Source organism: Hoplias malabaricus, chromosome X2 (assembly GCF_029633855.1).
Source record: "Hoplias malabaricus isolate fHopMal1 chromosome X2, fHopMal1.hap1, whole genome shotgun sequence".
Taxonomy (NCBI): domain Eukaryota; kingdom Metazoa; phylum Chordata; class Actinopteri; order Characiformes; family Erythrinidae; genus Hoplias; species Hoplias malabaricus.
Window position 1 is genome coordinate 6,193,680 of NC_089819.1, and position 25,686 is coordinate 6,219,365.

The 25,686-nt window shown below is 40.8% G+C and overlaps 1 protein-coding gene across 1 annotated transcript in view; it reads right to left on the minus strand.

Annotated features, from left to right (window-relative positions):
- The window catches only part of LOC136677380 (zinc finger matrin-type protein 4-like), a 144,310-nt gene that overhangs the window by 24,279 nt on the left and 94,345 nt on the right, over positions 1-25,686 (minus strand). Inside the window, exon 5 of the mRNA XM_066654903.1 lies at positions 13,057-13,278. Within this exon, the coding sequence (XP_066511000.1) occupies positions 13,057-13,278 (222 nt within the window). The remainder of the gene's footprint in view (positions 1-13,056; positions 13,279-25,686) is intronic.

Sequence of the window (25,686 nt, forward strand, 5' to 3'; positions counted from 1 at the left end):
GGCTTCTGAGGACACTAAACTTAAAGTAGAAATGGGTGATGCACTTAGAAAAGATCCAATAAATTGTTAGACAATTGCAAAATGTACAGATGCCTCCAGACAGGCAATTTATAACTTACTATATACATACAGCGGCATGTTTCAAATATTAAATAGGAAAATGCATGGCCAACACCCAATTGCAGTGCCCTTCAAATTGGTCCATCCAACAGGCATCCAGTGTTAAAACATGTTGTAATAGAAGCCAGGACACAACTTCCCAGCCCCAGTGTGGGGGAAAAGCTGCTCTTGCGTTTAGTACAGATGTTGAAAATCTTAAAAAAATAATAATAATTAAAAAATAGGTTTATAATCGTTTAGTTTAATTATAAAACAACCTACAGAGACCTATTTCACCAGAATTGTATACCTTCTAAAACTTGTTTGTAGTATATAAAAGTCTAAAATATGTTGGAAATGCAGAACCTCTCTGTTGTCTTTCTGCTGTTGCAATAAGGAGAAAGTAGAATTCCCTCAGTAATGCTCTGCTTTCCAAAGAAGTGTTGGATGAGTAGGCATCCACAAAATTTTGTCTATTAAATGAAAGTGCAAGGTCAATACAGAATGTGATCAGACTTTGTCAGCATCCATAACTATATACAGAGCAATAATATAGGCAGGCTGTAGTGAATAACCCTCTCCTTACAAAGACATATAGACAGTGCTGTAAAACCCACAGACACTGATCTACAGAGATGTGGAAATCGATCTGGTCAGAGGACATACAGGTCAAAGGAATGGTATGGCTGTGAATGACTGACCCCTATGCTCTCTCTTTGTGTGTGTGTGTGTGTGTGTGTCAAGGCTGGGCTGTAGGATCTTAAGCCTGCAGGGCATTTCGTTGGCATTACATTCATTTGTCCAAGGGGCAGTACACATAAATACAAAGTGCTGATGAATAATTACCTTTAGTTAATCATAAACGATGACACTGCCCCATCCTCAGGGAATGAGGGGCCAGTGAATGATTTGATGAATATGTAATTGATGTGAATCATATGCTATTGCCTTTTGCCCAGACGAGCGGGAATGTTTCTTTCAAACAACATCATCAAGACAACATCACCTGCCCAGAACTACAGATGAAAATAGTACAGATATTTCGTTTTAGCGGTTAATAATAATTTTAAATAATGTGTGCTGTTGATTTAACAAATTCATGCAATCAAGGAGAATCTGAACACAACATATTTCTTCAAACTCACACCTGCTACTTTATAGAAAAAAAATCTTATATAAGTACCACGCTTACTGAGAAGGCATTAGTTTAAATATAAATAATTATCTTAGGTGCCTCAGACTTCGGAGGGAATATATTTGGGAAGAACTTCCATTTCAATTCTCCAGTACAGTTCCAGAGCCTTGAAGAATCTACACTAAGTTACTGTGAAGCAGTGACTTTACTAATATTGTTTTTTCCTTTGATTTCTCAACAGTCTGTCAACCATGGAATTCTAGCTTTTTCAGGCCTCTGTTCAAACTAGTCTATTCCCCCAATGAGACTGCATTAATGAGGATGTAGACACAATTCAGGTGTCTATTGAACCAATGGGAGCACTATTTGAATACTAAATGTCTGAAGCCTTGGAAATCTAACTGTAATAATTGCAGGAATGAACAGCTCTTTGAGTAGATACCTTATTTATCTGTGTATATATATAAATATATATATATATATATATGTGTGTGTGTGTGTGTGTGTGTGTGTGTGTGTGTGTGTGTGTGTGTGTGTGTGTGTGTGTGTGAAGAGTTTGTATGATCTCCTTGTGCTTGCGTGGGCTTCCTCCGAGTACTCCGAGTTTCAACCCACAGTCCAAAGACATGCACGTTAGGTTGATTGGGCTGCTCAGTCAGTTTATCTACTCTCATAGAGCACCACGAGTGCAGTGAACACTTGACTCTTCCATCATGTAGCCAACCATCACAAAGCGATGACAGCCATGTATGTGTGTGTTTGTGTATATATATGAAGAGGTGTCAAAGTCACTGGGAAATATAACTGACCTGGCCTGGGGTCATGGTGACTTCGAAAACTATCATTATTGATAAATCAATAAAACTGATCATCTGTATAAAACCTGAAAGGTCAGCAATAGGCTTTTACAAGTGCATGCTGTGAATCAGTGGAACCATCCCCCAGTCCTATAGTGTGCATTGGTGATGTTTAGGGACCATTAATCTACCCTAATCTCTTACACAAGCAAATGAACTGTTATTTTGTGAAAATATGGGCTCGTATACCATTAAAAAATAATGGAAATCTGGCATTAATAACCACTTTTCCACATGTTCTGGCATCTTAATGAAAAGACTGTGACATGCTTTGGACAAAATGCCACTCTGCACTTGGCATAGGAAACAGAATTACTTGTTATGCCCCATGTGTTCTGTCTTAGTCAGACCACAAAAACCTGTCTGTATAACAACGAATGTACAACAATACGATAATTATTTATTCATATTTGTTTTGGAATATTTTTGCAAAGTTTTATAAATATTGTTTATGACTTTTTATGTATACTATTTAATAATATACTACTTTACTATTTTAATGATGGTCAGTTCAGAATGAAATATTCTACACAATGAATGACTGTGCCATGTTGTCCTATAGTTGTTCTCCACACGTTCTGGTGATGGACAGGTCCTGCACCAACCAGACATCAACAGCACTCCTTCCCCTGACCTACTGTTTAGAGACACATATTTGGAGTGAATTATTACTGTGTACTTTATGTAGTTTATCTCGTGTTTCAGGTTTCCGCTGCCTGCCCTGGTTTGCTTTTTGGCTTATTCCCTTTTCCAGCACATTACTGGATTACATGATTACTATTCATTTGCATTTCTGGTTTGGGATTTCTGCCCGTCTACTTATTTGGATCCTTGGTTTGTGAATGAAGTTTGCTTCAACCTGCACATGTCTGAAGTATTCCCTTGCCTTACAGACTATTAGTTAAATATTTTTAAACACTTACTGCAGTAGAAAATCTGCCTTTAGGAGAGTGAATTGCAGGGTTATTAACTAAATCTAGGGTTTCTGAAATAATTAGCTTGTCCACTTCTTCCGATCTTACGGAATGACCATTTATGAGGAAGGTATGTGATTGTTTCCCATACAGGGAATAAGCCTAGTCTTAGACTACACAACGTTTTGAATTGTGATTTTTCCGCTAAGCTTAATTCCTGCCTGGGGAACCAGTCCTATATGTAACAAATGTTTCATGCATTCATTAGACAAGAAAAGCTTTAACTGATGTAAAATCATCATATGATAATGATTGCAAATGCATGCAACTAGTTACTGCCCACAATGAATGTTTGGATGATGGTGTTACTGGTTGCCTCAACTCAACCACAGGTCCAGAAGTCAGGTATGAGGTGGAGCACATGAAACATGTACCGTGCCCCAAGTCAAGCCTGACCCACATCCAGCCCACACAACACTTGCCAGTGTCGTAACTGAGCCGTAAGTGTCAAAAGTATCACAGATTTGGCCCAAATGTGTCTGCTATCTGGGAACCTACCTCTGCTTATGGATGAAGGGATTTTGACACTGATATATGATTGTCTTTCCTCCCTCATATCTAATAAGTCATCACAACACCATCAGAGCAAATGGCCTCAATATAAAAGCCATTAGTTGTGTTTTTGTAGTGGTGGGTGGAGTGTGTCAAACTGGAGGAACCGAGCTCACAAGCCCCGTCTTGGGACAGCGGGAAAACAATCACAGAATGCTTCAAATGATCTCCTGCCATGTCTCTCCAATTACTAGGCCAGGACAACAGCATGCCGAGAGATGCAATTTGTCGCCAGCTTTGATTGACAGGCGGCGAGATGGCGCTAAATGAAAAGGCTGAAAAAAAGAGGCGTAATTGCTGATGCAATCATATCAGCCCGGGTTCCAGGCAAGACTCCCGATGTGATAGAGAACATGAACGCACCGGCTGATTAACACCAGGACGAGAAGTACTGACAGACTGGCAGCTATGGAACAATCTCTACTGCCTGGCCTTAAGGAAGAGCGTAATTACAGTGTGGCCAGACAGGGAGGTTTTAATCAGGGTCAAACCAAGTGCCATATCGACAGGAGCTGAAGCCAAGAAGAAGTCATGAATTCGAAGCTGAATTTTGTCAGCAATGTTTTAGCAATGCTTAGACACAGTCTGGGAATTCAGACATATGGGGGCAGTAGCATCAAATGAACATGAGGCTAACTGATAGCTGTAGACAGGAAAGAGTTAAAAAGGTATAAAAGCATTTGTAGCTTACAATTATCACTGTTCAAATACTGTTCACACACTGTTATGGAATCATTAAGGATATATAAATATAAAAATGCAAAGCAAAACCTCCACAGGACTGTTATATAATAATAATTATGTGTCATTGTACAAGTTACAACTCATCTGTGGCAGTGAACAAACACACTAGTGCATTAGGGGCTGTGAACATACATCCAGGGTGGCAGGCAGCCATCCCCAGCACACAGGGAGTATTTGGAGGTTTCAGTGCCCTGCTACAAGGGCACTTCAGCCATGGATGTTCCTGCCAGTCCTGGGGATTGAACCAGCAACCTTCTGGTACCAAGCCTGATCCTCTAACCCTGCAATGTGGGAGTGGGCATTACTATCATTTACTACATCATTTGAACAAAGCATCTGTCAATTCACATCGTGTGAACATTTCATGATCAATGGATTAATAGAAATACTCCACAATTACTTGAATAAAATCTTTTTACATTGACTTCCATTTCCCTTCCATTCAAGTTTCCATTGAAAGTTAGAAAAACTTTTTTTGCTTCTCCTGTAAAGTTACTATTTTGGAGATACATGTTTTACTTTAGACAGTGATGAAATATTATATTCCTGTTGAGGCAGAGCCAGTCTCCATTGTTGAATAGTACCTGCATTCACATTATGAAATCCAAAAGTGAGACAAAGCCAGAGATAATAGAAATCTTTTCTTGAGATGGATTTCTCTGCAATGTTCTTGACCTTGGGCAAAGTGATCAATTTCATAAGTTATTATTAATCCGTATGCATGCATTGGTGGAGTCTACTGCAGATGGTGGATCTGTAGACACAAAGGAAAGGTGAGCAGGCTTTTCATTTTGGGCGAAAAACCTGGACATTCTGCATAATCAGAACCTGTGCAGATGCACACATCCCAAAGGCTTCGTCCATTATCTGAGAGACAGGCGGACCCCAGGAGAGTGGCCTGTTCTCTGCTGAGCTCACCTCTGCTTTATTAATGACTGCAGGTGGCACTCTGGAGGGCTACACTCACCATATGTGCAGAATACTGAGATCCGAAACCAAAATAGACTAGCCAATATGAAGCAGCAAAACCACTTGGAGACACACCACACGCACAAACACACACACACACAGAGAGGGAGAGAGAGAGAGAGAGAGAGAGAGAGAGAGAGAGAGAGAGAGAGAGAGAGAGAGATTGAGAGATTCCAGGTAGGCTCTGGACCCACCGTGACCCTGAACTAGATAAGTGGTTACAGATAATGAATGAATGAAAGACAAACTGTATATATGTATATATATATATATATATATATATATATATATATACATATATATTTTTTAAATATATATATTTATTATTATATATATATTTTTAAAGAATCCACATAGCAGACCCCAGAATGGAGAAAAAAGGAAACAGAAGAAAGCAAGTGGCTAAATACTAAGACATTAAGCCATATTTTACCAATCAACACTACATGGAATGGCATTGCATTCAACACTCAATCCACACTCACACTGGTGAGAAGCAGTAGCCAAATGTGCACTGCATACCCTCAAGCAAGAACGACCGTCTACCTGGAGGAAACAGAGCACCAATCCATATCTGGGCATACACTCATACACTCATACAGACATTCACACTCATTCACTCACATCAGGACCATTTAGAGTAACCAATTCACCTAAGATCCATGTTTTTTGACTGTGAGAGGAAAGACCCCAGAGGAAACCCACACAGACACAGGGAGAACATGCACTCTTGAAAATAAAAGTGATGCCACAGATGAATAAAGAACCATGTGTGTAAAAGGAATGTATGAGTGTGAAGAAGCTCTTAAAGGTTTAAAAACATCCATCACTCGATTTTAAGGTTCTTTACTCATTTAAGTATATCAGAAAAACAGGGGTCTGAAAAAGTATGTAGTGCAACAGATGGAAAACACACTATGTGAAGAACTGCAGAGTGGAAGCTAAACAGAAACAAGGAGAAAACAGGAGATGAAGTAAGGGTAGGAGCCAGTAAAAGCTAAAACACAACCATTACCAAACGCCCAAGGCTAAACGGTAAGTGTGTGTGTGTGTGTGGGGTCATAAATTCACTGCTCTGTAATCAGGATGATTCTCCTGCGTGCCACTGGGTGAAGCCGCCTCGTTCCTGAGGTGGCCCTCCGGAAAGCATGTGGAAAACGGTGGATAATAGAACGGGGTCAGCGTGGGGAGGGCGAGCGAGGGATGAGAGAGAGTGAAGATGAAAGGACAGGGAGGGTGAGATGAAAGGAAACTCTCCAAGCTCCCTTCCTCCAGAGCAGGGAAGTAGCCTGCGGTCTATGGAAAGCGAGAGGTAATGGCAGTGGCACACTTTTAGCAAATTGTTTGTTTTTCCTGCAGTCTGTGGAACTCTTTCATTGTTCTTGGTGGTGTATAAAATAAACCCTGCACCGGGGTCTTTAAAACCACCCCTCAGTTTCTATCTTAAAACTGCCAGATCATATACAACATCAAACGCTTCTGTCTGAGATCCTGACCTGGGGATTGTTTCAGATTGTGGAACACAGTCCGGGATAAACAGGCCTAAACATCAAGGCATACGGGCGAGGAACTATTTTGGCTTTCATTGTCACTTGAGTGTTAACGGATTTTTGAGGAAGCCTTGAAGTGGTGTAGTGTAGGACCAGGTGTTCCTTGCACTCAGACACACAAACACAGGCACAAGGCATTCTACTGAAAATCTATGAATATTTTATCATGTGGCAATCTTCAAAGTCTGATAGCTCTCTCTCTCTCTCTCTCTCTCTCTCTCTCTCTCTCTCTCTCAGTGTTTTTCCAAAGCACATTCAAATTTTAGAACTGACCCAAAGAGAACTTTGAGTTCTGCTGCAAGCTCGTTGTCTTCCTACTTGACAGTCAGTTGGAACCAACTGGGATTAGCCAGCAGATTGTGTTCTCTTTTTTTCCCCTCATTTTGTGTCACATTAAAATATCTCATTTGGCTGATTGTCTGTGATGTGTGCTTTTTTACTGGCTGAACTAAAACGAGGATCTGAGAAATGCTGCTCTCAGTACATTTACTGAGTCATGAGTACAAATAAAGCTCTAGGGTTTTTTGTTTGTTTGTTTCATACTTTGAATTGCATCACTGCCATGCCATAAAAATAAACTCATTTTTAAAACCCTCATCTATTCGGCATTCTGTGGAGATAAGCTAAATGTTTGGAAAGCAGGCTTGGGACCTGAAAGGCACAGGGTCAATTCCAAGACCCTGTCTGGAAAAAATGGGTGGGGGCACTGGTTTTTGAGCAAAGCATCCAACCCACAGCTATTCGCTAGGTGCTATAGTTCATTGCTTCTAGAAGAATTTGCTTACTGGTGTGTGTTTTCACTGTCATTGGAGAGACTAAATATAGAGTGGCCATATTTTAATTCTCAAAAAAGAGGCAGTATGGGGCAAACAAACACCTGCAGTGGTTTGGGCTGAAGGGTGGAGTCTGTGGTTGTCAATAGTAGACAAATGCATCCATAACCATTCACCTGACTTTAATACTGTCACATTTTCTGCTTTGTCCCTTGTTTCCCTTATTTGTCATGTGCTTAGGAGCACATGGCTCTGTTTTTGTTGTGGTTCCTGTCTCCTCCCCTAGCTCTGCCTTAGCCCTGCCCTGTCATTAGTGTTCCCACCTGTGTCTCCTTCATGGTCCTGCCCTCTTGTGATCCTTCCTATGTGCTTCTTGTATGTGCTCCTTTTATATATCCCTCTGGTTTCAGTGCTCCCTTGTCTGGTGTTGTGTGTTCTGTGTCGGTCATGGTAGTTACACCTCTACACCAGTTCATGGCTTTCTCCTGCTTGTTTCTGTCCTAGTGTGTTTGTTTATTTCTAGTTAGCGTATCTGTGTCAAGCTTTTGTTTGTTCTCAGATTGTGCTTTGTATTGAGTTAGTTTTGTTTATTGTAATAAAATCATTCCTTGTGTGTACATCCACCTCCTCGTCTCCCTACAGCCGTGACAAATACAACAACCAAATGGTCAGGTGATCTTATACCTTTGTTTGGCCTTAAACAAAAATAAGAGATAAACTATAACAGAAAAGAACACGTTTCTACTTTAAAATATAGAGCATACAATGAAAAGCTCATGTGTCACAGAAATGCCTCCACACATGAATAAGCGATCACATAAATTATCTTAACAGCTTTCTACACACTGCTGTAGTAAATAGACTCAAGACTCCAGTAAATCACTGCAATGTCTGAATACATAATACTAATGAATATATTAATTCATTCATTCATTATCTGTAACCGCTTATCCAGTTCAGGGTCACGGTGGGGCTTGAGTTTACCCGGAATTATTGGGCGCAAGGCAGGAACACACCCTGGAGGGGGCGCCAGTCCTTCACAGGACGACACATACTCACATCTATGGACTTATTTAAATCACCAATCCACCTACTAACGTGTTTTTTTGGACTGTGGGAGGAAACCGGAGCACCCAGAGGAAACCCACACAGACACGGGGAGAACAAACCAAACTCCTCACAAACAGTCACTAGGAGTAGGATGCAAACCCACAACCTCCAGGTCCCTGGAGCTGTGTGACTGCGACACTACCTGCTGCGCCACCCTGCCGCTCCTAAAGAAAATGTAATATATTTTATTTGGCATGCCTTTCTTTGCACCCAAGGACAAAGTACAAAGAAGACAAACATGGTAATAAACAGTAAATTAAAAAAAAATCTGAAGGTCCAGCTCGGCTACACATTGTGGTGAATGGTATTTTAGACGTAGTGTCATACACACATGACATTGTGAGGTGAAATGTCTCCCAACTCTGCCCTTAACTCTTCACCCTCTTGAACACTTAAATGCTTGCTCCCCTCTGCACACCCTTCAATCATATCATCAAACTTCATCAAAGTGCACACTTCAGGGAAGACATTACGGCTTAGTTCAACACTTAGTTGAGATGAGGGGGAAGAGCATTTTTGATTTCCTGACTGGATGCATTGTTTTTACGTCCCAAAAAGAGGACATTTCCAGGGAAAAGAGGACATATGGTCACTCTATCCAAGGGGATAACTTCTTCTCCTGCTACACTTGTTTGACAAATGAACATATATATAACTTTAACTAGCCAGAGGTCAGCATCTAAAAGCCCTGGATTTTAGATTTCGAAGACTTTTTCAAGACTGGTACTAGACCAACATCCAGATCCCGTTTTGAGTTGCCAGAAAATTCTGGGATTTTAATTTTGGTGGCTTGCACACACCGGCCAGGAAAGGGCTTTGCAGAGCTGAGGAAGGGGATAGAAAGGGAAAGATGATACAGAAGCTGAGCCTTTCCAGAGGCAGAGAGAAAGAGAGAGAGAGATAGAGAAAGTGAGGGAAATAAGCTGACGTGTGGAAGCACTCGGTGCATGCTCATTGTGTGAAGGATGAGGCTGCCACCAGCAACTGCACGGCCCAATGCATTAAGCAACGAAGTCCCATCTTTCCACTGCTGTGCTCAAGCATCGCTTCCTTGAAACATATCTTCCTTTTCTCTCTCTCTCTCTCTCTCTCTCTCTCTCTCTCTCTCTCTCTCTCGCTCCTGCTGTCTCCCTCTCCCACCATACTCCATTTTTTCTGTTATAGATGATTTGTCACATCATTACTAATTGATAATTGCCATGGTGAGGGGGCCCTCATTAACGTCCAGCCTTGTCCCGCTGAGCCTGTGCTGACATTTATGGGCCGGGGTAATGACTGCAGGGCATTAGCAAACAGGCGGCCAAGGTGAACAAGAGGGAGACAGCAGCCCCCCTCACACCCTTTCCTCATTAATGACCAAAGCAGAGTTAACGGCCAGTGAATGGTTTAAGTCACAGATATTGCTGGTGTCTCCACATAGGAATGACCTTCAGTGTCCACTGACCACTGGTTTCACACCTCACTACCCATCTAATAGCCCTTATCTGGTGCACGTAAGCAATGTTTAAATCTATGGATTTTACTACAAAAATACACAGAACAAGGATTTTTGCCCAAGTAATAACAAAAGCAGTCCTAAATAATGGGATCCTAACTGATGAACCTTGAAGTGTCGTCCATGGGAGATTACTAGTGCCATAATGTGGACCACGTGGGGTCCATTTTGGGAAGCTCTGCTTTAAAGATGTCTGAGAATCTATTGTAAATTTAAGGTTCAGCCACTTATAGGCTCTTAATTGGTGTGGTGGTCTAAACCTGGTGGTCTCAAACCCTCCTGTCATTAGGGGACTGCTGGTGTGACCCTTGGTGATGCCTGAATCTGTGGATGGGCATCCTAGGAGAGCACAATTTGCTTTGCTCTCTTCTGCGTGGGATGTCCACCACTCTCCCCTAATCACATGGCATGATGATGTTGCAGCAATGGGAAAAGAAGATGTGGTTGACATAAATGTATTTTTAAAAAATAGTACATCCACATAATGTAAGTGTTCTATACCCATTAACATTAAATATTTCCACTTGATTGGAGGAGAAAGTTAGTTGCACATTCTGTTATGCCATTTAATACATAACCTGGTTGGTAAGCAATGTGCTAACATAGACACACAGGATTTCTTAAATTTACAGTTACAAATGGCCTTGGCATTTGGTTTTGTAGAAAATAAAAATATGCTGCTGTCACTCTTCATGTCCCATCCTGGCTCTGGTCTGTCCCTTTCTCTTGTCTCAGTCATTATTGTCCCTACTGTCTTTGTTCTGTTTCTGTCTTTCTTTTTTTATGTATAATACCAATGTGCTTTCTGTCATTTTGTCCTCATGTTCACTTTGGCTACATTCACATTACAAGCCTCATTAATTTTAGATTTTAGCTCAGATCGGATTTGGCTGTCTTGAAAAACAACAAAAAAATAAGTCATTTGTGTGATGACTATTGAACCTCTATTAAACTAAATCTGTGTGATGACTCTATTAAAACTGGAAAAATGGATGTTAGTAGCTCACGTGTACATTGTATTTTGCTTGGAAAGACAGCAAACTGCAAACTATACATGCTATTAGATTCAGCTTGTTTGTCTGTTCTAGTTTAATCAACTCAAAGCAAAATGCAGTCATGCCTGTGCATGCTCAGTTGAGGCAGGACAACATTCCCTGACCCTCCTGGTGTCCCCATTCCAAGCATAGAAGACGGCTAGGCAATTGTTACTGCAATAATGTAAGTTAATAGACAAGCAGAAAGCTTTTAGGAATGAACATGCTGCAGTGTGGCACCATGTTCACCCATTATCTGACATGACTCGGGAGACCAGGAGACAGTTACAACAGCAGGGAACGTTTTAGGACTTAATGAGAACCTTCTCATCATTGGGTTCTGCCTGACAGTCAGTTTTTGTGACTGTGGTTTACCGCAGAAGAAAGATTGATGCTTTTTGGGCTGGATTCCAAGACGGAGATAAAGCCCAGTACAAAAAGGATTTTCAGTGGAGAATCTCCAGTATAGGCTGAGATAAGTACATATCCAGGAATCGTTTTCTAACAATGTTATGGGATTAGCAGAAAATGACATATAGTGGAATCCCTAGATGGTGGCTGGAAATCGTACAATGGGCATGCCGTCTTTTCATTCAGCTCAAGGCATACAGTATTTTCAATTAGATCAAGACATGACAAGGTTGCATGTGGCTTTATCTCTAGCAAAACCTCAGTTGGGTATCTTAATGTTATGACTGATTACCACCTAGCATGATTAGTTTGGACAACATTCATTGTGTAAGTGTGAGTGTGTGTTTGTGCATACCTAGTTAGGTATCTTATATGAAAATAAATATGTACAACCTATACATACTATACATAAACAGACTAGGAATGATAAGAAAAAATCTAGAAATATTTACATTGTCGTTTATAATACACTAATCATTCATAACATTAAAATGACCTCCTTGTTTCTATATTCACTGTTCATTTTACCAGCCCCACTGCTCAGAGGTCTTCAAATTCAGATGGATCCATATTCCAGGCCAGGAATTTAAAATGGCCAGCTGGTATGGCGCTATAGCTGCAAATGCTAAAGCACCTGACTTATATACTGTTATACCAGATGGCCAATGTAAAATCCTGACATGAAACCTGGATCAAATATCCGGATTGGAAATCATCTGATTTATGCGCACTTTGTAGTTCTACAAATACAGACTGTAGTCCACCTGTTGCTCTGTAAATTGTGTTAGCCTCCTTTCCCCATTGTTCTTCAGAGGTCAGAAACCTCACAGGACCACCACAGCAGGTGGATCATTTTCAGCACATCCACAGCTCAGGGCACACTTTATGGTGTGTTCACACCTGCACCTATTTAGTCCAGTTCAATCAAAATCAGGTTTGTTTTCACCTTGGTGCGGTCCATTTGTGCAGGTGTGATAGCAGTGATCACAGATTACACCGCCAACTCTCAGAGGTCTTAGTACAGATACAAACCAAACCAAAGCAAGTGAAAAAAGCTCCAAGATTATGAATTTCTTAACTGATTCAGAGAAAACAAATTACAGTTGTAAAAGCATCTTTATACTGCTCTATCTGACACCTTGCATTGAGTATTGTGATTTTAAAATTCTGTGCAGCTGCTCCAGAACATCCCCTTTCATTTCATGATCCTTATTATGGCAGATTATATAATTTCTCATTATAAGATTTGTCCACAAACATGATTACTCTATGTAATGATATCTGAGCTCAATAATAATAAATAATTACACATTCTGGGAAACATTTTATTGTAGCGTATGAGTGGTTCATTACCTTTCATCTCACCCATGTCCAGTGTTTTTCCCAGCTGCTCCAGCAGGTCAGCGCGGGCTGCGTTCTTCTTGTGTTTTTTGCCGTCATAATGCTGCCGGGCCATTCCTGGGTTATTGAACCAGGCATTACACAGCTGGCAGTAGCGGTCCGAGTCTCCACGGAGACGAGGGGAACTGACCGGTGAACTCTCTGAGGGTGACTTCACAGGACTGGCTGGTGCATCTGATGGATAGACACAGGGATGGGTAAAGGGTCAGGGTTAGGGATCTGAAAGGAGCTTACTGAGGAAACACAAACATTAAATAAAGGAGCTGCTGGTATTCAGAGAACGGAACTGTCATTAAAATCAACGGTCACAGCTACTCTTCGCTTGTGTGCTCCCCCTATTTCTTCTTGTACTTTTCTAAGCAGGGGTTCAATTGATAGATTCAAGACTCAACAAACAACTTACCACAAAAATAGCCTACCTCCTGTTCTTTTCTTTTTTAATAGAGACCACAATTTTTGCTCCCATTCTTAGTAATCCCTGTAAGCAAAAATCCCAGCAGCTGGAAATGGCTAAACTTGAGAGGAACGTGGCAATTACTTTGCCCCCTGGTGTTGTGATGGATCCTGAAACCTGGCTTTGCCCTCTGCAGCACACAGCTACAGGCCGGTAAATAACAAGCTGTTGTCTTAATCTGTCACAGGAGCAGAAAGCCCAGCAATCGCGGCTGACAAAGGAGAGAAAACAACAACCTTACTCTCCTTACTGCCGCTCGTTTAGGCCTTCATGCACATCCGCTAGCATCAGCACTGAACCCATCAGTCTTGCCCCTTATGTGCTGCTCATGCATGGTCATTAGTACCAAGTTGACTGGCCTTATCTGGTTGTCATGCATGGCCGTTAGCACAGAGCCGATTGACCCTATGCCTTATGTGCTGCTTGTGCATGGTCATTAGTGCTGAGCTGATTCGTCCTAGTCCTTATGTGCTTGTCTTGCATGGTCATTAGAGTTGGCTCAAGTGTTTGCATGGAACTGAAAGGCCCTGCAGTGGAATCACATTCATCCAATCTAACTCAATCTGATTCAGCATGATAAATACAGAAGGGGGCAAAAATAAGGGTGTTGGGTGTCATCAGTGCCCACAGATTTTGGCTATGATACTAAACCAAACTTATTCTAATTCTGTACTAAAAACATCTGTAGATTTTATGGTGAAAAACTGTCAAACCATTACATTAAAAGTGTAAACTGTGGAACTGAACTGTTTCTGTAACTTTTGCATAAAGGTTTGCATAAAGGATGCTTATTCACAGTATGGCTTCATTCTTGCATTTGTCTCAGCATTTACAATTTAACTTTATGGCAGAACTTTGTTTCTGTGGTAAAAATCGTATTATACAGTAATATATGCAATCATTTTTTACAGTAAATATCTTTTTTCACAGTAATGCATTGTTAAAAAAATTGTTTTTGAAATTAATTCAACATAACATTTACAGTTGGGATAGCAATCATTCAACTGTAAATTTTACAATTTAAGATTTTATTATATATATACAGGGGGTCCTCGACTTATCCATTCCTATGTCGCGTTGTAAACCAATTTTCGGTGTCGGAACATACGTACATAATGCACGTAAATAACATACTGTAAGCACTTATCCTATCCTAACACCTATCCCGAGCCGCGTAACCGCATATTCTTCTGCTTTGCACACCAAACATGAAGTTCGCTTCACGACGCCAAACCACTTAAGTCGAAACAAGGCTTTATACAGTAAATGGGAGATGTGTCGTAACCAAGAAACGTCGTAACACGGGACTGACGTAACCCGAGGACCTCCTGTATGTATATATATATATATATATATATATATATATATATATATATATATATATATATATATACTTTTGTTTTATTATTATTATTTTTTTATTTACAGTGTGAAAAATGGAATGCTAATATTATCCCTGCCCTACAAAAGACAGGGCTCACCCTTCATAAATTTGATCTCCAGCCATTGTCTTATAAGATCCGTTTTATGTAAGAAAAGGGTTTGTAAGTAAAATATATAGACAAAACAATATAATCCAAAACAACAATGTAATACCTGGTATAAACAGTATACCAAAAAAAAAAAAAACTATGTCACTCTTGCTTAAGGTCAGCAAATGTCCACAGTTGTTTTTGTAAACCCTTCCACTGTGACAAAAACAACTCAAAACTATGGGTCTGAAAGGATGTATAGCTGTTGGGAAGCTAAGTCATAGTAAAGAAAACAAACACAAAAATGTGTGAGGGCAGCTATGCTCTAACTGCTGGGGAAGCTGGCTCGGGACTGGAAGGTCATGGTTTGATCCCATCAACTTGCAGGAGAATAGGGGGCTGCATGAGTGTGTGTTCACTGCCATGGATGAGTTAAATCCAGACAAAGTATTGTTGTACTATATACACTACGACAATAAAAAAAAAAGTATGTTTACAATTATGAAGATTAAACAAAGGAGATACTGTTGATTTCAGAGCTCAGCCCAGAGTTCAACATCACTAAATGGGTTTGGAATTTCTTGGCTGGTGCAACTAACTTTTAAGACTGAACTTTAGAGGTGTGGAAATATTGGTATACTTTCTTTTGATTGTCATCATAAGGCCACCAAGAAGGCATGGAATGCCTTGTAATGTTAAATGTTCTTTTCTCTGCACAGAGACAACATCAGCGCTGATTATTAAAGTGCTTTCATTTATCAGAATGTAGGGCACCACCGTGACTTGTACCAATGTGGAAATATTCTGTCATCCCACTGCAATAATTGCACAGTGCCCTGATCTGTTTTCTTTTTTCCATCTGCATTGTTCTTCGATCTTGATTGTTTCACTTTTTCGAAGGCTACTTGACAAAGCATGCACTCAGCTTTACTAAAATTTAATTCAGGCAATTAACCACCAGCACGGAGAAGCTGCTGAAAATGAAATCCAAAATTATTCAACCCTTCCATGAAGGGCCACTATAGAGGGGTGAAGGCAGAGATATTGCCTTGGATTATTTCTTCCAAATTGCGGTGCAATTTTTTTTCACACTGAGGTATTCCGTCAGCTGCTGTTGCTAATTGGAGAGCTTTTGAGCAAGATAAGATGGCCTTGGAGCAATGAATTTAACTAGATCTGCCTGAAGGGGAATGCTTGATTCATCTATTGGGAAAAATGAGTGCAGAGCAACATGAGAGAGGATCTGTTTGCTTCATGTGACTGGAAAAGAAAGGTAGACTGGGCAGATAATGAGAGTAGTAGGGATCAAGAAGCAAAGTAAAACACATTTTGGCAAATTGCATCTATAGCATATTCTTAGTTCTTCAATCAGTAATCACAAAGCTGTGGTGTCACTAGAATTCAGTGAAATTCCATGAGCAAAATCCTATTCATTTTAATGTTTAATGTTTGCCATGATGAGCTATAGGGCACTGCAAATACTCGTGGGTAAATAAATTGTTCCAAGTATGGCGAACTTGTATTAGTAGCAGTACTGTAAATCCAAAATGCAATAGTAGTTATGGGTAAGCATGAAATGTCATATAATATGGTCCAAGCCAAACTGGTACACAGTCATCTGGGACGTGGGATTACATCAGTGCTTCCCAAAGTGGGGGGGGCATGGAGCCAGTGGCAGCAGCAGCCGTGTAAACCTTATTTCCTACGTTCCTCCCCACCATATTCTTGAAAATAAAAACATTCTTGAAATAAAACATAGTTACATCACATTAGTTGGATTTTGTTAATGAATCATATGCTTGAGAATGAGATCTGATTTTGACTGCATCCATTGTGTCCACTCACGTTTACTGACTGTCCCCCCACTCTCTGAAGCACACCACAAACTTTCCCTGAAAGAGCTTTGCGCACGAACACCTCTATAAAATGCAGACATTTTATAAAACATTTTATTTCTCAGCTTCCAAAAACAACATGCACTGGAACATGGACCATGTACAATGCCAGAGATGTTCTCAGGGCAACACCGGGGATGGGAATACATCTCATACCAATCTCACAGTTGTTTGTCGAATCGCTGCATCAGCTCCATCTTTACAGCAACAGAGCCGTGCACCTTAGTCCTGGTTATAAAGCCGAGGTATGTTTGAGCAATGCAGACGCTGCAAAAAACCATCCATTCCACTCTCAACACAAAGAATTCCAGCAGTGAAGCATGGCCGCATTGATTCAGGTGCACGCTCGCTTAGAGGAAAACATCAATCAGAGAGAAAAAGAGAGCAGGAGAGGGGGATTGGCATTTGCAGGAAACAAAAACCATGGTGTCTTTGCATATTTGCTCAATCCATGTTGTCTTATATAGCTGACAGTGGCAGTTTCAGAGGGGAAGCTTTCTCTGATTCTGCTTGAGGGGCTGCAAAGGCAGAAAGGAAGAGGTTGAAAAATGCCTCAACCAACAATGCCCTCCAGAGTAAGAGTGTGTCCAGAAATAATTCTAAACCAAGTGTAGGCCAACATGGTCTGACAATATCATTCAGGTGCTGAGTTCAGTGTATCCATCTGTTGCTCTGCACACTTTATTTGCCCCCTTTCACCATCTCCTTCAGTGGTTATATTCCCAAAGGACAACCACAGAGCAGTTATGATTTTTGTTTGGTGGATCATTCTCAGTGATGCAGTGACACTGACATGGTGGTGGTGCGTTTGTGTGAGTAGCACCGGTATAAGTGGATCAGACACAGCAGTGCTGCTTGAGTTTTTAAACCCCACAGTCTCACTGCCGGACAAGAATAGTCCCCCAAACTAAAATAACCAGGCAACAGTGTCCACTGATGAAGGGGCAACCAACACAAAATGTGCAGCAACAGATGAGATACTGTCCCTGAATTTCTCTACTAGGTGGACCAACAAGGTAGGTGTAGAAAGCGGATGCAGACTTCTCAAAAGCTCCAGCTTCTCCTTCTTCTTCCAGTCATTCATCATTTATTATAGTGTATAATGGGGTACCCAAACATTTGCATACAAATATAAACCTATAGTTCCATTAGTCATAAACACCTCCATTCTTAAGCACATTTCAGCAGTGTGTGTGTATTGATGTGAATGCTTTATGAGCCTGAAAACCCAAAAACATTTAGCTTTCCAAAAATAAAAAAGCTGTAAACAAGACCAATTTCTCTGCCGGCAGCCTCGGCTAGCATTGTTTGTCATCATCAATATCTTCCCTCTACAGTGCTGTCGTACCCAATATAATTACAGCAGCCTCGCTCCAGCCTTAATGGCACTTCTGAGGCGCCCAAATTAAGTTCCCTGTTTTTGGTTGGAGAAGCCTCAAACACTAAAGTCATCCATTAGAGCCACCGCCGTATGCGTTAACATCTTTATGGTCAGCTGGGGGAAGCTGTGCTCCCGTTAAGCTCCACACCACTCTCTGGTTTTGGCCAGCCCTTTAGTGTGGACTCTTAAAATGCCTTAGCTGCACCTGGAGGGGGGCTGTCTTTTGCCAGACTTTAGAGCAGAGGTGGGGACTCGACACTCAATTTATAAAAGCTGGAAAATGCTAATAAGAACAGAATCTACCCATATGGAAATATGATTTATGGCCATATATCAAAATAAATCATAAAAGGTTGAGAATGTAGTGAACAGTGAGTGTAAAATAAGGAGGTAGTAATAATGTTATGGCTGGTATGTGTGTGTGTGTGTGCATGTGCTATTTTTAAACTCAATGTCCACTAGCTCACTCTCTATATGAAACACCATATATTGGAAACATTAATTCATTCATTGTCTGTAACCCTTATCCAGGTCAGGGTCGCGGTGGGCCCGAAGCCTGACCAGAATCACTGGGTGCAAGGCAGGAACACACTCTAGAAGGGGTGCCAGTCCTTCACAGGGCAACACACACATATTCACTCACACACTCACAGCTACGGACAATTTTGAGTCGCCAATCCACCTACCTACGTGTGTTTTTGGACCGTGGGAGGAAACCAGAGTCCCCGGAGGAAACCCACGCGGACACGGGGAGAACAAACCAACTCCTCACAGACAGTCACCCAGAGCGGGAACCCATTAGATGCTAAATCGTCAGGGAAAATGTTCAACATACAACGCAGTACATGAATGCACAAACCATTATTTTATGACAGATTTTGCCCTACAGATAAATAGGGATTCGGCCTGGGCTTCACTGCAGCAGGGAAACATCTCTCACTTTAAGCCAGAGAAATAATTTAGGTACACAATTGTGATAAGACGTTATCCTCCAAGAATATGTTCCCCTCTCAGAGCGCAGGGACAGCAGGATGAAATTATTTACCCTATAAAATGGCATTCCAGGCATTCCTCCCTGCCCCCCATGACATAAAGGAACAGTGGGCATCTGTGTTTCTGAGTGTTGTGAGACTCTCTCCAGTGCAGGGAGAGGAGCTGTGTATGACACAAATTTGTCTTTCCCATTAATTTACCATAGTAATGGCGCCACCTCAAGGGTGTGTTCCTGCCTTATGCCCAGGCTCCGGACCCACCACGATCCTGAACTGGGTAAGAGCTTGCAGACTATGAATGAATGAATGAATGAATGACCACATGACTACAACCCATGTATGCATATTTAAAAATCAATATATTCTTATATACTTAGATTTCTCTGGGTTAAATTTTTTGAACATATTTTGTATTTTCCACAATGAACAAAAATCACCTTCCCTTTAAATAATCGCTGAGGGAGTGAAGATCCCAATTAGTCCATGTCTGAAAGCAGAATCTGCCATTGTTGCATTAAGTCATCCTCAGCAGTTCACTTGGGTTCACACTTCAAAAACTTAAGACTTAACTCGGTCTCCCATCTCAGAGACTTGAGACTTGGCTTGCAGTTTGACACAGACTCTCACTGTAGAGACTCAAGATTTGAGTCTGACTCCCACCTTAGACTCTCAAGACATTATTCAGGCTTGCTTGTCAGGATGGATACATTCAGAATGGCAGTAATGAAAGGTATTCCAGCATTCTTGATTCATCATAGATGCTCGCGACTCCATCCTTTATCTTGCAGCTCGTTGAGGAGCTCACACAGATGCTTGTCCTGCACTCAAAAGCACTTTAAAGCACTTAGCAGACTCCTGGGCACCTCCGGCTGTTGAGAGCTCTGTATTTATAGGCAATGGGATTAGAACAGGCAGAAAACAGGGTTGAGATTAATTCCAAAGGGAACATTAAAGCCAAAGCCATGGTAATCAAGGACAGGGGACAGTCTAATAACAGTGGGCTGGTTCATATGTCCTCAAAACTCATAGATCACAGGAATACAAAAATAGGCCTGTTTCATACAGCCGACCCAATCTTCTCAGGCGTAATGATGAAAATGCAAAAAGATTCTCCACCCCCCCAAAAAGCCCAGCTAATGCGCATTTGGCCACAGCTTAATTTAACAGCGGATACCATGTTCTGGCCCCTATTCCTCTAACCACATTATGTCAAATAAAAGCATTAGCCAGTGACACTGCTAGCTTGAAAATGTGAAACTTTAATGAGTCTTTGGGAGCGGAAATAACAGGAGGACGCCAGGTAACTCCGGGTGACACTTGAGGCAATCACAAGGTGCAGGAAGGGAAAGTCATTTTCTGGAGACGTCCAGCTGATAAATAGGCACCTGCTCAACTTAGGAGAGTAGAATAAAGGCACAGAGAAGTGGATGCATTCTTGCCTAATACTCTCTTAGGGCTGTTTATGGCTTCTTGATTTTTTCCCCCTGTATATTGTATCCAGTGCAAAAGCAAAAAATGGAAACCAGTCCTGTTTATGTCAGCATGTTCCACAGGGGAACCCTCAGGGTACTTCTAAGCCTGCAGAGAAGGCTTAATGATTTCTGGAAACTAATTACTTGTAGTCATGGACCACATTTGGGACTTGCGTTGTGTTGTGTTGTGCTATCTCACTGAAGTATACTTGGGTATACATTGTAAGCTTTATAATGTACTAATACATTTTCTATAACCAGTTCTTCCACAGTCATACGTAGAATTGGTCCATCACAGGACGTCACACACCCACAACTATGGACAAGTTTGCACAGCGAGTTTGTGTTTAGACCATGGGAGGAAACTAGATCACCTGGAAGAAACCCACACAGACACGGGGAAAACAAACCCATCTACTCACAGGCCGTGACCTGCGGTGAAGATCGACCCCAGGACTGTGTGCAAGCAACACTACGGAAAAAAGGTATATTATTGCTCCAAAATGAAAGGTGAATATTTCGCAATATACATCAATAAAATAATATAACTTATATTTATCCAAGTCAAATATAAGCCCATGTGTAAGTTTAAACCTTAATAAATGGCAAGGCACTAAGCACTGACTGTTTTCCAAGCTCTGTACATTCCTATACGTTTTATCTTCCATCACTGGAAAAGGAATGCACGGTTTACATCACCCACTCTCGACAAAGTTCACATACCTTTTTAATGCAGCACTGTTACTATGGATACGCTTCATTACTTTCATTTAGTGACCCATATCTCTGGGTTTTTTTGGGGTTCATTCCGATTCTCAAGTAAGCTCTGCTGCTGGAGTCAATTGAATTAAACCCTAGTCTCCAGTTGTTGTCCAGTCAGTTCCACACTAGCTAAAGACAGAGCAAACTTAGGTTACTCATTTTGATTGGAACACTTATGGTGTACTCACACTTGGCCTAGTTGCCTGAGCATGGCTGTTCCCCTCTCCCCACTCCTTCACTGAAGTGCACTCACACCGCGTTTAATGTTCAGGGCCTGATGCTTACATCAACAGGTTGTGGCTTTTGCATTGAACAAGGTGATTTCGCACAAGACAGAGGAGCTCAGCACTGTACTTTGTGGCTTATTTTGGGTCATTTGGTTGGTAGGGATATATTATGTTGTCACATGATCACAAGCAAGGTTCCACACTGTAATAAATGTCAGTACATTTTATGGTGAAAAACCTTAAAACCATGACAATAAATGACTGTCTTCTTCTTCTTTCGGCTGCTCCCTCTCATCAGGGGTCGCCACAGTGGATCAACCGTGATCTGCACTTCAATCTGGCACAGTTTTGATGCCGAATGCCCTTTCTGATGCAACCCTCCCTATTCATGACAGTAACTGACTGTAATTTCTAAAACGGTTGAAAACAAAACACTAATTTTTACATATCTTTACTGTAAGAAATATATTATTTCACTGTTAAAGGCACAAACCATTATGGGTGGTACAAGTGTCCAAGGACTGGGAGGAGCTGAGACTCATTAGAGACATCCCAGCATGCCTTGCTACTCCATATTTCCTGTGATTTTCCGAATTTTTTTGTTTTTCTCTCGTAAAATAAAACCATGGTTACTCCAAGGATATAAAAGAGACAAGGATTGGCGCAGCAGGTATTTTTGCTATCACACAGCTATGGATATTTAACTAACCGTGAAAAGGTGTCAAAGTCTTATCAGGAGACAATCTTAGATGTGTTTTTTTCTTGTTGTCATAGACTAAGCCAGAGTCATTCAAATCTGGATCCAGACTGCAATATTGTAAAATGGCCAGCCATTATGGTATAGCTGCAACTGCTACCTGTACACTTTTTTAACCTACCTGTATACCATGTACCTGACTTACCAGGTATATGGTCATACAGACTGGTCAGACTTTTAAAATCCTGGCCTGGAACCTGTATTTATCATAAACCCTGGTTTATCACTGGGAGTTACAGGCTGTGGCTACATGTTTTGTCATGTAAGACATTAGCCCTACTGCGGCAAGCCCTTCCTATAACCAAGAACCATCAATCAATCTAGATGCCACAATGAAATATATACAAATTTAGCATATGTCATGTATAATAGGCATATTTCCCAGATTTCCCAGCATAGAACTGAAGCTTTAGCTCACAAAAACAGCAGGGACTGCTAAGTGAAAATGGTTTCTGCACCCCATCTCTTATCTGTGTCTAATAACAAAATGAAAAAGGACTTGATCTACTTGCTGCATCAAACAGAAGAGAATCAAAGAATTTTCAGAGTCTCACAAGTTCTCTGTCTGAGACGATGCTCTCTTTTTTGGAACTAGCAGTCCATTCTGCTTGTTCTTTATCTGAGAGGCTAACAATATTTATTCTGTGACAAAGCTAGAGTTTAATATAACTACTAAAGAGGCCTGGGAGATATCTGAAAACAATAAGGGCAAAGTGTTCCTGGCAAAAACAGTGGGAATATTAGACCTACTTTCTGTTTTGTCTTGAGCCTCTGTGATTCCTTTAAGCATTCATTCATTTAATGAAAACCCATACTGAGTGACCCTTTGGTTTGAAAATATTAGCTATTCTTTTAAAAGTTGAGGCTGCATTTGTAAGCTCCTGCTGGTGTGGGTTCTTGGCTTTTCTCTTTTCTTTAAACTCTTCAAATATTATTTGAAATCTGTTCAACAAAATGGTGTATTTAGAAGACATTATCAAGAATAATTATCCTAAATCTTTAAAAGTGGCTTAGTAGTAACTATACACATCTATGAATATGCAATTAATTCCCCATCTCGATCTCTACCCTTCACCACTTGCCTGCAGCTCAAAGTTGTTGGGATTGGTCAATTACGTTTGTGAAGTAAGAAACCCAGGCTGTTTGAATCCATGTTTTTGAGACTGACATTGTTATCAAGCAGGAATACAAGCAGGAATATTCAGCCATGATATTGTCTGCCTATTTTACCCAGGATATCTTCTAGCACAAAATGAATGCAACATGGGTATGTTATGAATACATAATGCTTGATTTTCACTGGAGGGATGGGTGGGATGTGTGGTGGTTTCCTACCCTGCTCTACAAGTTACATAGCACAGTTTCTGCAGTGCTAAGCCCAGAGTAGTAAGAGCAGATGCTTTATTCTCCCTATTACGGGTCAGTGAAGTATTAAAATAATTCTGAAGCTGTAACATTAGGGTAAAAATACTACCTACTGTTCCTTTAAATGATGGGGATGAGACTGTGAAAATTGAGCTTGAGTTTTTCCACTTTCTGTTTTGTGAGAAACACCACCAGAATCCAGTGTATCCCAAAAGTCCAGCTGAGGCAATACAGGCCACAGATAATCTACATCACACACTGGATGCAAATGTTGTTAGTGCCACCCCCCCACCCCCCACCCCAGAGGGGTGGTGCTTAATCCAATATTGATAAACACTCCAGAGTGAGCTGAATTTATTGCGAGCCATATCCAATAGTAATTTGCAAAGATGTATGAATGCACTTATGGGGTCATTAAAGTACAGTGCTCCACAGGGGCGAAAGGTACGGAGGGGGGCTTAGATCAGTACAGGATGTTTTTGGGTTAGCGGCTGATGTGGAGCTGAAACTACCGGGTCTCTAGAGAGCAGTGCAGAGGCTGGGGGTCAGGGACTACTCTCAGCCGCCTCACTAATGTGCATTATGCAGGAATCGATAGTGGCTGCCTCTAGGCAGTTGGGATTGATCTCCCTTTGGAGTAGGCATTAGAGACATGCACCGTACTTTGAACATGTAAGCCTGGCCTTTGAAAGCTGCCACGCTCTGACCAAAGCTTTGGGAAATATTACATTCCCAGAGCTGGCAAGGCTTGATAGGCTTCCAATGGCAAAAAAAAAGAGTAGATATATATCAACAACATTTTAACCTCCTGTTCAAATATGAATGCCAATGAATGCAAGAAAAGTGTGCCTTTAGGGCCTATGGTGTAGAGAAACTGGGATAGTGCGCTGAATGGCTTGTAAACAGAATGTTCTTATATATACTCTATCCAAACCTTTTTAGACACCCTTTATAAGTTGTGAATTCAGCCATTTTATTGTGTATCCATTGTGTACACAGACGTGGTATAATCTCCACAGATAGGCATGAAATGAAATGAGGTCGCAGCTGCACATGAGACTAAGGTCATATGCTGTGTCAAGTGTGGACTAGAGAGGAAAAATAGCCTCGAAGCTTGGGCCTGTGTGGCATTGGAACTGTTCTCTAGCGTGACGGAGCACAATCAAATACCTTTGTGGTGAGCAAGAGTGACAAAACTAATCAGTAGCTAACATAAATACATACAATACAATACAATACTGCCGTGATGAAAATTCACTATTGCCTCCTGTGTAATAAACCTCTCTCATATGGACAGCAACGAAAAACTAGAGTACAAGTGAGTTTCTAGTTTCCAAATTATATCACATTGTCACTAATTACGAGCGAGGTTCTAGTTCTTGAATTACATTATATGAATATAAAAAATCTGCTTTATACCTGTCATTATAATCGTGCCTGAGTGATCTTCCTTTTCTTTTTTATACACAGTAAATTCACCAGTGTTAAATCAACACCATTAGAGTTAAATTAACATTGTTAGTGTAATAATTTAACACTTTCAGTGTTAACACTAATAGTGTTAATAATTTAACAGTGGTGAATTTACTGTGTATATTTATAAATTTATATATTCATTTTCTGATTTCACTTTTAACACCTACACCAAGTTACTGATTCAGTAACGCTTCAATCTCCATAAAGTTTAACTATTCTGAAAATATTAGGAAATAATAATATATAATAATATAATAATAGGAAAGTGTGAACTCAGAGGCTAAATATGGTGCACAGCAGTGCCCAAATTTATATTTAACGCAATGCAA